The 16,027-nt window shown below is 41.7% G+C and overlaps 1 protein-coding gene and 1 long non-coding RNA gene across 2 annotated transcripts in view; one reads left to right on the top strand and one right to left on the bottom strand.

Annotated features, from left to right (window-relative positions):
* Nucleotides 1-16,027, bottom strand: part of LOC117363066 — a 58,318-nt gene that overhangs the window by 5,749 nt on the left and 36,542 nt on the right. The window contains exon 2 of the long non-coding RNA XR_004539967.1: nucleotides 183-232. This is a non-coding gene — a long non-coding RNA (uncharacterized LOC117363066). The remainder of the gene's footprint in view (nucleotides 1-182; nucleotides 233-16,027) is intronic.
* The window catches only part of HGFAC (HGF activator), a 103,570-nt gene that overhangs the window by 73,112 nt on the left and 14,431 nt on the right, over nucleotides 1-16,027 (top strand). Inside the window, exons 10-12 of the mRNA XM_033950292.1 lie at nucleotides 412-658; nucleotides 6,931-7,070; nucleotides 14,651-14,791. Of these exons, the coding sequence (XP_033806183.1) occupies nucleotides 412-658; nucleotides 6,931-7,070; nucleotides 14,651-14,791 (528 nt within the window). The remainder of the gene's footprint in view (nucleotides 1-411; nucleotides 659-6,930; nucleotides 7,071-14,650; nucleotides 14,792-16,027) is intronic.

Below are 16,027 nucleotides of genomic sequence, written 5' to 3'. Positions count from 1 at the left end.
AGAAACAGAGGAAGACAAGATTACTCTAAAGGAGCTACAAAAGTCTTTCACTGAGACTGCGGAAATATTGAACATAAGAATTGCCGCTGCTGGGTCAGACCAGTGGTCCATCGTGTCCAGCAGTCCGCTCACGCGGTGGTCCCCAGGTCAAAGACCAGCGCTCTATATGAGTCCAGCCTCACCTGCTTACGTTCCAGTTTAGCAGGAACTTGTCCAACTTTGTCTTGAATCCCTGGAGGGAAATAATTATATAATAATAATAATTACTGTGAGAGACAAAAGGAAGATTGATATCACCCCCGCCCGCCCCCGCTTGCACCTCCTGCCAAAGAAATGTCCTGTTAAAGATCCTGGCTTGGAACAATGAGCACTTTTTGCATTCATATTTACACACATGCTCTCTTTCTTTAGGTAGCAATCACAGGAATGTGGATCCATTTGAGGACGTTCCTGAAATGAGTGCATTTGCCCTCATGCCAAAGCCAACTTGTGGGAAGAAACATGAGAAACGAGTAAGGGGCAGGATTATGGGAGGAAGTTCTGCCTTGCCTGCTTCACACCCCTGGTTAGCAGCTGTATACATTGGAAACAACTTCTGCAGTGGAAGCCTGATACAGCCTTGTTGGGTAATATCTGCTGCACACTGCTTTGTTAACAGGTATATTTTTAATAATAATTCCTTTTATTTCTATCACAGAACCAAAAAAGATATGAATGTAAATCAGCTCTATTTTGAACAGTGGAATTTGTGTAGGTTGCTTTAAAACAGATGCTCTCTGATTTTCCCTGGAGATTTGGGACACCATGCTAGGGTTAAGGAACTGACTGAAGAGTTGAATGGAGGAAGAGAAGTACCAGTGGGTTATAATTGATGGCAATTTGGAATTATCTGTGGATAATATTTCCTCATGGACCACCCCATTTCTTTCAGATAGTGAAAAAAGATGTTGATATTGACAACATATTTCAGAACGAGAGGTTTTCTGTTTTGTGGACATAAGTTAATTGCCTTTCTGGATGCTGCCCAAGCTACAAAGATGCATACAAAACATTTTCTTGTAACTAAAGACTCGGGTTTGGACATTAGGCAGGACCTTGGGACCTTTTTACTAAAGCGCACTAAGATTTGGGTGTAACGTGCTGTAACACAGGTTTTTACCATGCATAAAGCCCACGTTCATAGGCGCCTGATATAAGAGGCTTTCTTGGGGAGGCTAATCCTTCACATCCCAAACTATTCCCTACTTGCTGCCTTTCCAGTACTGCTCCTATTTCCTTCCCTCCCACTAAGCCGCTGGCCAACATAAAGGAGCATTTGTCCCTTCCCTCATGTTGCTATTCCCACCAGGCCCACGGTATTGATTACATAGCAAAACCATGTGGGACTGTAGATCTTTGAATGTTGCAGCTGAATCCTTTGAGTTGGCCCTGCTTCCTTCAAAATAACTTGCTGTTCAGAGGAGACAGGAATGGCCTGAAGGAAGCAGCTGCAGAGTTCAGAGAGGTGTGCCTGGTGGGGATAGTAACATGAGGGAAAGAACAAATGTCTCCTGTATGCTGACCAGTGGTCTAGCAGGAGGGAAGGAAATAGAAGCAGTGCAGGGAGAGAATAAAGGAGGGGAGGGGAGAGAAACAGGACAAGTGCTGGAGAGTGGGGCAAGGAGATATGCAACAACAATGCTGGGGAGGTCAGAGAGAGACACAGAAACAGTGCCAAAGGGGGTTGGGTAGGGAGAGAAACAGGATCAGTACTGGGGGTAAGGGGTTGGGCAAGGAGAGATACAGGACCAGTGCTGGGGGAGTGGGCAGGGAGTGACACTGGACCAGTGCAAAGGGGGGGGGGCATGGAGAGGCATAGGACAACTGTTGGTGAGGGAGAGACAGGGGCAATGCTAGATGGGGTAGATATGTGGGACAATGCTGAATGGTGTGTGTGAGAGAGAGAGACAAGAGGGCAATACTGGATGGTGGTTGTGGGGGTTGGATACACAGATGATAAATGGCAAGGGGATAAAGAGCAGCAATACTTCATGGGAGGAGTAGGGATAGGGATAAGAGAGATGAGGCAATATTGCATAGGTAAGGGAAGAGAAAAGGATGGGATAATGTTGTATGAGGGATGAGAGAGAGGCATGGGCAATGCTGAATAGTGCAGGGGGAAGGATCAGAGAAACAGATGGGCAATGCTGAATGGTGGGGTGGGTAGAGAGAGATAAGAGAGGAGATGCAGGATGGAATGAGACACACACAGAGGAGGTGCAGGTGTGGGGGAGGGAAAGGATACAGAGGAGAGCTGTTGGATGGTAGACGGTAGAGAGAAGTTGGATGATGGGGCGGGGGGGGGGGGGGCGCTATGGGAGGAGAGAGGAAAGAATTAGTGAAAGGCTAGGGCATAAGAGGAAGGAAAATAGAAGGACCAGGGTAGGGGAAAGAGATTAAAAGTTGTAGATGGATGCAGCAACAAGAGGGGGATGCTGAATAATATCAATGAATGAAATCTAAATGGAAGAAAGCTGAAAGGAATAGATCAGTGTTGGAACTGGATATAGTATAGGACAGGAGTGGCCACACTTTTTTGGCTTACGAGCTACTTTTAAAATGACCAAGTCAAAATGATCTACCAACATTAAAATTAAAAAAAAACAACAACAAAGCACACTGTACGCAGAGAAAATGTTAATTATCATTTGTATTCAGAGTTTTTTTCAGAGGTCAAGGGAGATGACTTTAAAATATGCAATATCACCTCAGTAACAACTATACAAAAAATAGACATATATACCCCCGCCTCTTTTACTAAACTGAGATAGCGGTTTTTAGTGCAGGGAGCTGCGCTGAATGCCCCTTGCAACTCCCAACTCCCAACGCTCATAGGCTCCCTGCGCTAAAAACCACTATTGTGGTTTAGTAAAAGGGGGCCACAGTGCAAAATATAGACAGCAGATATAAATTCTCAAAATAGACACATTTTAATCACTAAATTGAAAATAAAATCATTTTTCCTACCTTTTTGTCTGGTGATTTCATGAGTCTCTGGTTGCACTTCCTTCTTTCATGAGTCTTCTGGTTGCACTTTCTTTCTTTCTGCCCCCCCTTTTCTTTCCTTCTCTCTCCCCCTGCTCCCTCTTTATTTCAGTCTTTCTTTCTCCTCGTGCCTTTCTTTCTTTCTTTCTCTCTCCCCTGCCCCCTCTTTATTTCTGTCTTTTTTATCTCTCTCCCCCTGCCTGCCTGTCTTTCTTTCTCTCTCTCTCCCCCTGCCCCCCCAAGCCACCACACCGATTTCTCCCTGTTTCTCCGAGCCAGGCCTGGTGTGTACAAGCGCCGCACCCACAAGCCTTCATCTCCGACGTCAATTCTGACGTCGGAGAGGAAGTTCTAGGCGATTGGCTGGCCCAGAACTTCCTGTCCGATGTCAGAATTGACGTCGGAGGTGAAGGCTTGTGGGTCTGGCGCTTGTTTGCGCCTGGCCTGGCTCGGGGAGGCAGGAAGAACAAGATCGCAAAGTTTATGATTAGTTTTCGAAGGTAACCCCTTCTTCCTCAGATCAGAAATAAGCAAATGTTGGCAAAATCAGTACATATAAGGGAAACATGAAAGTATTTCAGTGGTGGTTGGAGACGAAGAAGTATCAATGCAGTTTAAGTTTCTTTGTAGTGAGAAAGAAAGCCAAGGTCCTTGTTTATAGCTTATTTATTTATAGCTCACCTTTAACAAGGTGGGTTACATAAGTACACACACAATAGTCATTACAAACATTCATAAATAACAAATAGTCCTGTTGAGTCCTGTCTGGTGGGTATCAAAATATTTTATCATTTTGGTTTCAAAAGTCTTATATTCTTGGATTGTCTTAAAATTTCCTTTCAGTATTCTCACCCAAAAATCATTGGGACAGTGGTCAGTTTTTCCAAAGTGCTGTCTGACAGAGGTTGGCATTATTATTTTTAATATGATATCTGAGTAAGTCGATCCTAGTCTATAGTACCAGACGTCCAGGAAAACCCAGATATGCCCTTTTTTTAGAGGACAGTCTGGGCTCCTGGATGGACTTTCCAAAACCCGGCATTTGTCCTGGTTTTGGAAAGCCCGGACGAGCTCCGGCCTTATCTGGAGTGCCTCTGAGCATGTGTGGATGATGTCGCACACACCCATACATGCTCCAGGCCTTCCAGACATGGCTGGAGCTCATCCAGAAGAAGAGAGGAGGCTTTGTGGGGGTGGGGATTAGGTCATAATGGGTTGGAATTGGGTGGGGCTGGAGGCGGACGGGTTGGGGTCATGTGTCTGGGGTTTCCCGGAGAACAATATGGTAACCCTAGTCTTTAGCATCTAGCCTGTTTCACCAATGTAGTATCCTTCTATGCACTGGAAGATGAACATGTGAAAGATCCCCTTATGTTGAATGTTTTTCCCATATGAGTGACCATGGGATCCTTTAAGATGTGCTCACACTGGTTACAGCTTGCCACACTACAAAGATGTGTGCCATTCTCTTCTTTGTGGGTATGTGTAGGGAGTTTGCTTCTTACCAGTTTCTGTTTCAGATTAGTTGGCTGAATGAAGGCCAGCACAGCTGGAACTGAGAATATTTATTTTAGTAATTCATCTTCTTGGAGTAGTGGTTGTAAATCTCTTATAATTTTTTCTTAGTTTTTCCAGCTCTGGATTGTATGTCACTACCAAAGGGGTCCTTTCTCTTTTCTTGTCCTTGTAGTGCAATAGGTTTTCTCTGGTGTTTTAAGGGATGAGGCAATTTTCTTGGAGATTATTTTAGGGTTGTATCTTTTTTGTTTGATGGATTCAGTCAGGGTTTCTAGGTGTTCTCTGTCTCTTGGGTCAGAGCAGATACGGTGGCATCGTATGGCTTGGCTGTGTATAATGGATCTTTGTATATGTGAGGGGTGGAAGCTGGAGTTGTGGAGGTAGCTGCATCTGTCTGTAGGTTTCCTGTATATAGATGTTTGGATATAACCATTGTTGATAGAGACCGTGGTATCTAGAAAATTGACTTTTTATGGGGAATAGTCAATTTTGAATTTGATTGTAGGGTGGTATGTATTAAAAGGGTTATAAAATTGTTTGAGAGTCTCTTCTCCCTTAGTCCAAATCATAAAAATGTCATCAATATACCAGTAGTATTTCAGGGGTTTTATCTGATATATATTTAGAAATGTCTCCTCTAGTTCTGCCATGAAGCGGTTTGCCTATTGGAGTGCCATCCTGGTGCTCTTAGCAGTGCCCATGATTTGCAAATAGATGTCATTGTTAAAGTGGAAATAGTTGTGAGTTAGGATGAATTTGGTCAATGCTGTAATAGTTTCCAGAGAGTGTTGGTGCTCCAAAGTAGATGATTTTAGGAATTTTTTATTTTTATTTTGGATGACGTCATGTGGTAGCTGGGTTAGCCCACTTTAAAAGTTAATAATAAGAAGAAAAATGGAAAATAAGATGATCCCTTTTTATTGAACTGAAAACATTAAAAAAAAACCTTTCTGGCTTTTGGAGGCCAAAGCCTCATTCTTCAGGTTGGTGCAGTATATTGTTCCTTTGGTATACTGCCTGAACCTAAGAAAAGAGGTTTTGGCCTTCAAAAGCTAGTCAAAATTTGAATTGTTAATCCAATAATAAAGTATCACTATAGTTTCTTTTTACCGTATATACTCGAATATAAGTCGATCCGAATATAAGTCAAGACCCCCATTTTTCCCCCCCAAAAGGAGGAAAAATGGTTGACTCGAATATGATGGGGGCTTAATATTCAAATGCCATGCCCTGCCAGGATCTGCACCCAGTGTACCCTCCCTCACACCCTCCCCTGCCAGGTTTTGCACTCAGCCCCCCTCCCTGCCAAGTTCTGCACCCAGCCCCCTTCCCTCCCTGTCCTGCAAGGCTCTGCACTCAGTCCCATTCCCTACCAGGCTCTGAACCAAGCCCCCTTCTCTGCCAGGCCCTGAACACTGTCCTCCTCCCTACCAGGCTTTATACCCTGTCCCCCCTCCCTGCCAGGCTCTGCACCCTGTCCCACCTTCCTTCCTTGTACCCTCTTCCCACTAAAGAGAGCCAATCTCATCAGCGATGTCACAATGGCTTGATTGTCCCGTACTCCCCTCTGCCCTCCAACCCAGGCAGCAGATTAACCCTTCCCTTTAACTGAAACCACCTAGTGGTAGGCTGGGACAGGAAGGATCCCTCCCATCTGCTGTCCTGGCCAACACTAACAATTACCACCCACCTTCCCTCGCATATCTTTTCCCTGGTGGTCCAGTGTGTATTCTGCATTGAACCCCTCCTGCTTATTTTGAAGGTAGTAGCCAGCAGTGCACCTGGGCCGGCACGCAGGAGCGAGCTTTTCGTGCTCCCGGCCGGCCCTGCACTGCTCCTTGATAGGCTGCCGCCATTTCTTGCGGGACTTGCGATGATGCAGGCTTTATTAGAACTAGAAAATAATCCACAATTCCAAGGTATAAAGTTCATCTACAACTTTAGTAAATTGAAGAGGACCCAACACCGTCCGTGTTTCGAGCAAAGATGGTCTTCTTCAGGGATCCTGATTAGACTCTCCTAAGATTTTGCTAAGGTAGCAGCCTACACTCAACGTAGGTTGATTGTGCTCCTCATAAATTGATTTTGGCACACCAGTGTGACTTTGCGCGTAACATTCTGTAATAGTCTTGGTGCACTTATGTGCTGTCATAAAATTGGCATAAAGTAATTCATTTTGGGCTCCGACCATGGGCCAGCGAGGTAAATGCTTCGATGCTCATAAGAATTCTACCTCTACCGCAGCTTTGTAAAATCCAGTTTTATGAATAATTTTAAAATAACTAACAAAACAGAAATAGATCTATCTTTACATCTTAAAGAGCAGGGCATTTTTATTACAATTTCTTCAAATTAAACTTACTGGACTTCTGCTTTTTCTTTTTTTAGCCCAAGGATATCAACAGTTACTGTGATTCTGGGTCAGCACTTCTTTAATACAACAACAGATGTGACACAGTCATTTGAAATAGACCGCTATATCTTTTACGACAGATACTCAGTGTTTAGCCCAACTAATCATGATATTGGTAAGTGTTTTAAACATTTTGTGTGTTGTTTACAAAACACAATGTATTAGAACATAAGAACATAAGAATAGCCTTACTGGGTCAGCCAATGGTCCATCAAGCCCAGTAGTCCATTCTCACAGTGGCCAATCCAGGTCACTAGTACCTGGCCAAAACCCAAGGTGTAGCAATATTCCATGATACCAATACAGGGCAAGCAGTGGCTTCCCCCATGTCTTTCTCAATAACAGACTATAGATTTTTCCTCCAGGAACTTATCCAAACCTTTCTTAAAACCAGCTACGCTATCCACTCTTACCACATCCTCTGGCAACGCAATGCGTTCCAGAGCTTAACTAATCTCTGAGTGAAAAAAAAATTTCCTCCTATTGGTTTTAAGAGTATTTCTCTGTAACTTCATCGAGTGTCCCCTGGTCTTTGTAATTTTTGACGGAGTGAAAAATTGATCCACTTGTACCCGTTCTACTCCACTTAGAGTTTTGTAGACTTCAATCATATCTCCCCTCAGCCATCTCTTTTCCAAGTTGAAGAGCCCTAACCATTTTAGTTTTTCCTCATATGAGAGGAGTTCCATCCCCTATACCATCTTGGTTGCTCTTCTATGAACGTTTTCTAGCGCCACTATATGTTTCTTGAGATAAGGAGATCAGAACTGAACGCAATACTCCAAATGAGGTCGCACCATGGTGCGATAAAGGGGCATTATAACATTCTTAATCATGTTAACCATCCCTTTTTTAATAATTCCCAGCATCCTGTTTGCTTTTTTGGCCGCTGATGCCGCACATTGGGTGGAAGGTTTCATCGCATTGTCTACAATGATAACCAGATCCTTTTCTTGAGCGCTAACCCCCAAGATGGACCCTAGCATCTGGTAACTGTGATTCAGGTTATTCTTCCCAATGTGCATCACCTTGCATTTGTCCACATTAAATTTCATCTGCCACTTGGACACCCAGTCTTCCAATTTCCTAAGGTCCGCCTGCAATTTTTCACAATCCACATGCGTTTTAACAACTTTGAACAGTTTATTATTATTAATAATAATAATAACTTTATTCTTTTATACCGCCATAACCAAAAGTTCTAGGCGGTTTACACTACAAAGAGCTGGACAATCAGCAAAACACAATAATACAGTAAAAAATACAAATATTTGTAAAATAGAATTTCAATGATAAAACTCTCATTAAGTAATAAACTTATCGAACAAAGTGGTCTTAATTAATTTCTGAAAACAGCAATAGGATAACATAGCTTGCTGAATAAATTTACCTAACCAAGATTGTTGCTTACTGCAAATTTAATCACCTCACTCATCGTTCCAATTTCCAGATCATTTATAAATAAGGGTAATACTTTCAATAAAGTGTAAGTCCATTTCCAGGTGGTTTGCAGTGGATGCAATAAAATAAAATCCGTGAAGCATATTGATAACTTATCCGAGGGGGTAAGGAGGAATGCACTGAAACGAACTGTTGAGAAAAATTGAGTTTCCATATTGCACATTGCACTATTACAATATCAGTCATTAATGCGTCTCATATGGCTAGCTACCATCATGTATTTTACATTCAGTATTCCAAACCCCCCTTTATCTCTGGTTTATATGGCTTTAAAGATAGTTATCTGAGGTTTCTTCCCTTGCACAAAAATTTCTGGATAATTCTATGCAAATATTTCTTATCCCTGTGAGTAAGAAACAAAGGCAACATTTGAAATCATCCCAGAATTATCTTATTATATAAATGTACCCTCCCCAACAAAGACAAAGGAAGTTACTTCCACAATTCCAATTTGTGATGTGTCATCTGCAATAAAGGACCACATTTAATTTATACAGCTACCCAGTCAAATAGGAATCAATATGCCCAGATATTTCAAGGCATCCCCAGCCCAAGACAAAGGAAAATCTCCCCTCCTGTGGTCCTGCATCTGGTGCAGCACTAGAAGAACCTTGGATTTTTGATAATTAATGGCAAAACCAGAGAGTGCTCCATATTCCTGGGCCAATTCAAGGAGACGATTCAAAGAAGCCTAGGGAACAATAAGAATACAAAGCAGGTCATCAGCAAAAGCTAGTACCTTAAACATGGTTCCTCTGACAATGACCCCTTGAATACCCGCTTCCATATGTACCATGCATAAAAAAGGTTCTAAGTAGAAATGATGGGGTGAAAGTGGACACCCCTGACGTGTGCATACTTGGATGGGGAAACCTTGGGAGAAGGTACCATTATCAAGTATGGAAGCCTGTGGCTGAAAATACAATGTTTTTATGACCTCAGAAAACCATCCAGAGATTCCTACTTATTCTAAGGTGTGAAACATAAACTGCCAATTCACTTTATCAAAAGCTTTCTCAGCACCCAAACTTGCCAATATAGCTGACACCTCGCACTATTGACAGCATTCCATAGCCATCAATAATTTCCTAATGTTAATCACCGAGTGCCTGCCCTTAACAAATCCCACCTGATTAGGATGTAGTACCTGATCAGTGGGCAAATAGTGAGACAATTGGTCAGCCATCATTCTTGGAAAGGACCTTCAAATCAACATTAATTAGGGAGATAGGCCTACAGCCCAAAGGTATATCTGGGGCTCTACCCAGTTTGGGGACAAGACTAATAAAGGCTTCATTTGCATATAATGGAAAAGAACCCTGTGCTATACATGTCTCATAATAATCCAATAAAAGTGCATAAAGTTGATATTGCAAAATTTTATAAAATTCATATGTGTAATAATAATAATAACTTTATTTTTTTATACCACCATAACCAAAAGTTCTAGACGGTTTACACTAAAAAGAGCTGGACAATCAGCTAAATGCAATAATACAGTATAAAATTCAAATATTTGTAAAATAGAATTTCAATAATAAAACTCACTAAGTAATAAACTTATCAAACAAAGTGGTCTTAATTAATTTCTGAAAACAGCAATAGGATAACATATCTTGCTGAATACATTTTATCTAACCAAGATTGTTGCCTACCAGTTTGAAATGCTAGGGACCTATCTAAGAAGGTCTTATATCTACACCTATTAATTTTTGGATAAGCAAATAAGTAGAAGTTTCTAGTTTCTCTTGATGGTGTATGCAACACAAAATGAGGAAAAAAGTAAGCTGGAGACAATCCTGAAATCAGCTTAAAGCAGATACTGGAAAATTTGAAAAATACTCTTGCCTCCAAAGGCAGCCAATGATGTAAACTATAATATGGACTAATATGGTTGTTCTTTTTTTATCCAAAAATCAATCGAACAGTTATATTCTGAGTTATCCTTAATTTCCTTAAAATTTTTTTGGGTGCTCCTAAATAGATGATATTACAATAGTCTAAAATAGATAAAACTAATGCCAATAGTCTGAACGATAAAGGATCAAAATATTTTTTTATGGTTCTTAATTTCCCTAATGTATAAAAGCATTTTTGTACCACTAAGTTCGTGTGTTCTGCTAGTGTTAAATGTCGGTCTAGTATGACTTCCCGAATTTTGATAGATTTAATAATCGGGTAGTCATGACCATTAAGAGAAAGCAATGAGTATAGCCATCAGGGCCTGGAACAGAACCATAGTTTGCCACTCCCAAAATAGCTAACAATTCCTTGGGAAGGAGGGGTGCATTCAATGCAGCTATTGCGGCAGGGGGAAAGCCGTGGCATCCCAGCTCCATGAAGATATGAGTTTATATTAGTAAGTCAACCAACAACCCCTGACTATAAGCTTGAGAAAAATGAGCATACAAGATTTCAGCAATTTTAGAAGTCTCTGTATGATGTACCCCATGCACATCCCGCAAAGTGGGTATATCATGTGAGCCTCCTCTGCTCTTCACCACGTTAGCCAATAATTTACCTGCTCTATGACTGCATGTATAGAAACAATATTTGTGATATGTGAGCATCTGCATACTTCTCTCATGCAAGAGAGTTTGTAATGCCTTCAATATCTGTACTTTATTGTGGAAAATAACAGAAATTTAACATACTTGCTAATAGCTAAACATATACACTTTAGTGTAGTCATCTACCAATGGCATTCCAAACACTCAAGCATTCAGGGCCAGATTCTGTAATGGGTGCCTAAAAATGATAGGCACTTAAAGTTAGGTGTCTATTGCATGTCAATCATTTAGGCGCTCATTACAGAATTGTGCCCTGAATTCTTGAGTGTTTGGAATGCCATTAGTAGATGACCTAGGCACCTTTAATGTAGGTCAGGGTTTTAAAGGCCTAAATTATAGGTGCCTAAGTCCTTTAGAGAATCGCTCCTAGCAGAGCCTAAGGGACTCATAATTGAAACGGAAAAACGTCTAAAATCCCACCTAAAAGACAGGTCGTCAAAGTGCCGATAATCAAAACTGGTTTTAGATGTATCTAAAAACATCTTAGGACTTTTTAGTACTGCTGTATGCCCAGAGATGAAAAAGTCGTTTTAGGAGGAGAGGTGAGGGCAGGATTTGGACAGGACATGGTCTGATCTAGACTTAGTCATATCGCAAGTATAACTGAAAGTTTAACAAGACTGCCTAGACGGAACTTGTACATAGTGACTTAGGCTATCTAAAAACAGGTTTAAATGCCCAGAAAGTATGCAAAGTGACCAGATAACCACTGCAGGGACAAAATAAAGACCCCTCCCACACCCCATATTCACTGACCCCATCACACCCCCATAAATTCAGAATAAAGACATACATATCTGCCTCCGGAACATCAGCACCTGGCATAGGAAAGCCTAATAGAGCTGAACAGAGGTGGCTTAAGTAGTCTGGGGGTGGGCTAGTGAACCATAGAGAGGAAGACCCAGGCCCATAAGCCACCCTAAACAAAGCATTCATGATGAAACATGTACACCCCCCAAAATCTCCCCAAACCCTATTGTACTGCCATATAGGTGCCACCTGCAGCCATAATAATAATAATAATAACTTTATTTTTCTATACCGCCATAGTCAAAAGACTTCTAGGCGGTTCACACTGAAAGAAGGCTGGACAATCAGCGAATTACAGAATGCAAGAGGAGAAATGTTACATAAAAATTGGTAGGGCCAGTCTCAGTTAGGGCACTGGTCTTATAAGGGCTATTGGGGTGGTAGATGTGGGTCTAGTAGGTTTTGGGGGGGCTCACCATGACCTATAAGAGAATTGTGGTGAGATGTTTATGTGACACCATTTTTGTGAAGTTCGCAGCACTGCCCTGTAAGGCGCCCCACTACTCTGTTGCCATGTCTGAGTGTCCAGTCCATTACTTTGCTGACCTCCGCCCATGTCCAAAAGTTCTTGTTCTAGGCGTTTTTGACTTGAACAAATTTTTGGATGAAAATGGAGTATAAAGCTAGGCGACTTAGCGGTCTAGACAATCAAATGGCTGGACATAAAAGTAGACGATTCTCGAAAAAAGAAATATTTTGGATGTATTTTTCAAGAATGGACTTTTGACATATCCGACTTTGGGCGACTAGCGATTTAGGCCCAAAATGGACTTAGATGTATTTTTTGATTATGCCCCTCCACTTCTTTTTCCACCCTTAAACATGCTTACTTTGGTGTTAGGCGCCATGCGATAGATAACCTATTTTTGCAGAATCACACCTAAGAAGATAGGCGCCTATTTCCCAATTAAATTTTACTTTTTTCAATTATGAGCTTGTTAAAGATCATTATTGAAGCCGATTTACTAATTTATTTAGGCACCTATCTGTAGGCACCTCTTAGAATTTTTCCTTCAACATCTTCTTTAGATAGCCATGATTAAGCCTGTGATGTTGTTCAACTCCTTGCACTGGGTCTGTGGTGATTAGAGGTCTGCACAGGAACGGGGATCACGGGAATCCCTCCTAACCCACGGGACTCCCACGGGAACCCCCCTATGGCCTACGGGACTTCCACGGGGATGGATGGAAGGCTTTGGAAGCAGGGTTCGTCCATATAATATAATGGACACGTCAGCCTTAGTAAAAGAGGGGGTTTATAAGTTAATTACCTGAACAGAAAACAAAAAAAGGGTTCCACCAAAGAGATTCCACAAGGAAAACAGCAGCACAAACACAAAAGAAACTGGAATTGATGATCCTGTCAGAAGTAATTGCTGCTTTTTATGGGACGGGCTTGGATGGAGGTAATTCCTTGTGGGGACGGAAAGGATCCTGACGGGGACGAGTGGGGACGGAGAGGATCCTGACAGGGATGGGTGGGGACGGAGAAGATCCTGGTGGGGACGTGCGGGGAATGTTGGGATTTCTGTCCCCGTGCAACTCTCTAGTGGTGATGCCAGTGGCAAAGTCAGTTATCAGTTTAACACCTTGATCAGCTGTGTCGTTAACCACATTCACTGTGTTGACAAAGTGTTCAGCAGTATGGAAGTTTGGATCTTCAGACCACCTCTCCACTGACTTTGTCAACCATTCATTGGTAATACCAAAAGCGTGAAACAGGAAATGCGATTCAGGTCCAACCAAGTCTCCCAGTGATATGCTTCGGTTCACCTGCTTGAAAACCAGTTTGCCCCAACAAAACTGTTCAGGCTTTGGTTTGTTCAACAGCTTTGAAGCAATTTATTTATTGGCTCATTTATTTAGCCTGTCCTCCCAAAGGAGCCTAGAACGGGTTACAAAGTACATCCACAATATGATTGAGATAGGACAGAGATGACATAATTTACAATATAGACATGACAATAAAACATATTGCACTAAGCAGCATCTGGTGAGAGTAGGTAGCATAGGTGCATTGATTCTGAATGACAATGTCCTGTTTGACACTGTCAGTGATTAAAGCATGTTTGCTGAAAAGTACGAACGGTATGTACAACCTCTTTTGTAATCCAGAAATTCTTTTACATATGTCTAATATTAGTCCATAGCATTATGATAGCATTATCACCTGTTTAGTGCAAAATTATCAGCTGATTTTAAGGGGGGAAAAAAAACATATTTTGGTGGTGCTTTAAGCAACCCCAGGATGGGCCTAAAAAATTGTACAAAAAACATTTTATGATCAAGCACATACAAATTAATGGGAAAAACTTCCATTAGTAAAGTTTCTCCAACTTTAGGTGTTCCTGGACGACCCTAACCAGACATGGTTTCCCTTCACCCCTCCCCTCCAATTGGCAATCTCTTCTTTGATAAGTATCCCACCTACCATCTGACCCTGTCTAGAATTTGAAATGTCCTGTGTGGCTCGAGGATCCCTGCTCTGTGGAATATACAGTCTACTTACTGTGTGGATGGGGATAGCTGGGCAACTGGTCTTTTTCTTCCGTCACTTACACTGTTAGGTACAGCTCCAGAATCGCTAGCACATTTTACTGGCCATATGGGGCTCTTCATTTTCAAATATAGTGACAACATATGGATGGGGCTGAGATTTATATGAGGTTAAAAGCTGCCTAGCGTGGGTGGCACATGTTAAAATTAAATTAAATCACCTGCTTTCGCTTTATAAAAATATGGCTCTCGTGCTTTACTTTAAAGGGACATTCACCAGGGACTTCTCTGAAGTCTTCAGCCTACAGCTGAACCCATGCAAGCGATCTTGGTAACAGCTTTTTTTTTTCTCCTACAGTGCTCATTAAATTGAAGAAGAAGGACAACCGCTGTGCCAAGAAAACACAGTTTGTACAACCCATCTGTTTACCAGAACTTAACATTTCTTTCCCTGATCAGTACATGTGTGAGATTGCTGGATGGGGACATATGCATGAAAGTAAGTCACAATTTAGACTTATAAAGAAATAATGACTCTGGCATGTTAACCCTTCATACTACTGCTTCTCTCCTGCCTCATACAGAGTGCAGCCACCCTCCACCTTTTTCAGCTTTCTTTTCATCCAACCCCAGCCTTTTGCACCATAAATGCAAATTTTATGTTTTGCGGCAAAGAACCCCATCTTGTATTATATGTTACACTTACTGGGAGCTTTAAAAATGAATAAAGATTAATTAATATAGCAAGTTATGGGGAGGGGTGGGGGGAAATGATTGTTTTATGTATTAATTGTGTATTTAAAGTGCCTTTTTTGTAGTGTTTATATCTAAATTAATTGTGTGGCACTGTCAAAGTTTGAAAATAAATAGATTAATTAAAAGAAAAAAAAAAAGAACCCCATTTTATAATGTCCATTTTGCCGTATAATTTTTTTGTTTGTGTGCTATAGTAGATGTTGGTTGGAATGAGATAACAAAGGCTGAAACACCGGTGACTGGTCTCAATACTCACAAATGTGACATGCGTGCTAATTGAATATTTTCTTGTATCTGAATATTAGGCAAATGCGTTAAGCTCTGTCCATCTCAGTCATTAAATGCCTCACCGAAAAAGCCTCTGGTTGAGATTTGTCATAGCTAATACTAAACTAAACTAAAACTTACTGCCTCTTTTACAAAGCCGCGCTAGCGGCTGCGCTGCTCTAATGGCCTCGAAGCCCATAGAGATTTTAAGGGCTTTGGGGCTGTTGCTGCACGGCTTTGTAAAAGAGGCCATTAGTTTTATAAACCGGGTCATCAGTCAGATTGGAGCTCGACTCAGTTAACATTAAGAAAAGGAAAAATACAAACGAACTAGACGAGAAAAGAACCAAAACACAGAGGTAGAAGTAGCTAACTTCCAAAGTGCTTGGCGAACAGAATTGTCTTCAAAGCCTTCCTGAATGATAATAAGGGGCCTAAGCTTCTTAACCAAAAAGGCAAGTTATTCCAGAGCTCTGTCAATTTGATGGAGAAAGAATGACTAAATTGCTTAATAAACTGAAAAGCAGAGATGCTATATTTTGACACAGAAGCCAGATATCTATTTTATTTCCATACATTGGGAGCAGTGGCGTAGCGAGGGTAAGAAGCGCTTGGGGTGGCGGCATCCCTCCCAGCTCCTCCCCGCCTCACACTCGCACCCAGTAGCGTAGTAAGGGGGTGGGGGTGGGGTGGTCTGCCCCGGGTGCCGTCT

Source organism: Geotrypetes seraphini, chromosome 1, assembly GCF_902459505.1.
Source record: "Geotrypetes seraphini chromosome 1, aGeoSer1.1, whole genome shotgun sequence".
In the NCBI taxonomy this organism is placed as follows: Eukaryota; Metazoa; Chordata; class Amphibia; order Gymnophiona; family Dermophiidae; genus Geotrypetes; species Geotrypetes seraphini.
The sequence above is the reverse complement of the archived record's forward strand: the minus strand, read 5'-3'. Positions and strand labels throughout refer to the sequence as shown.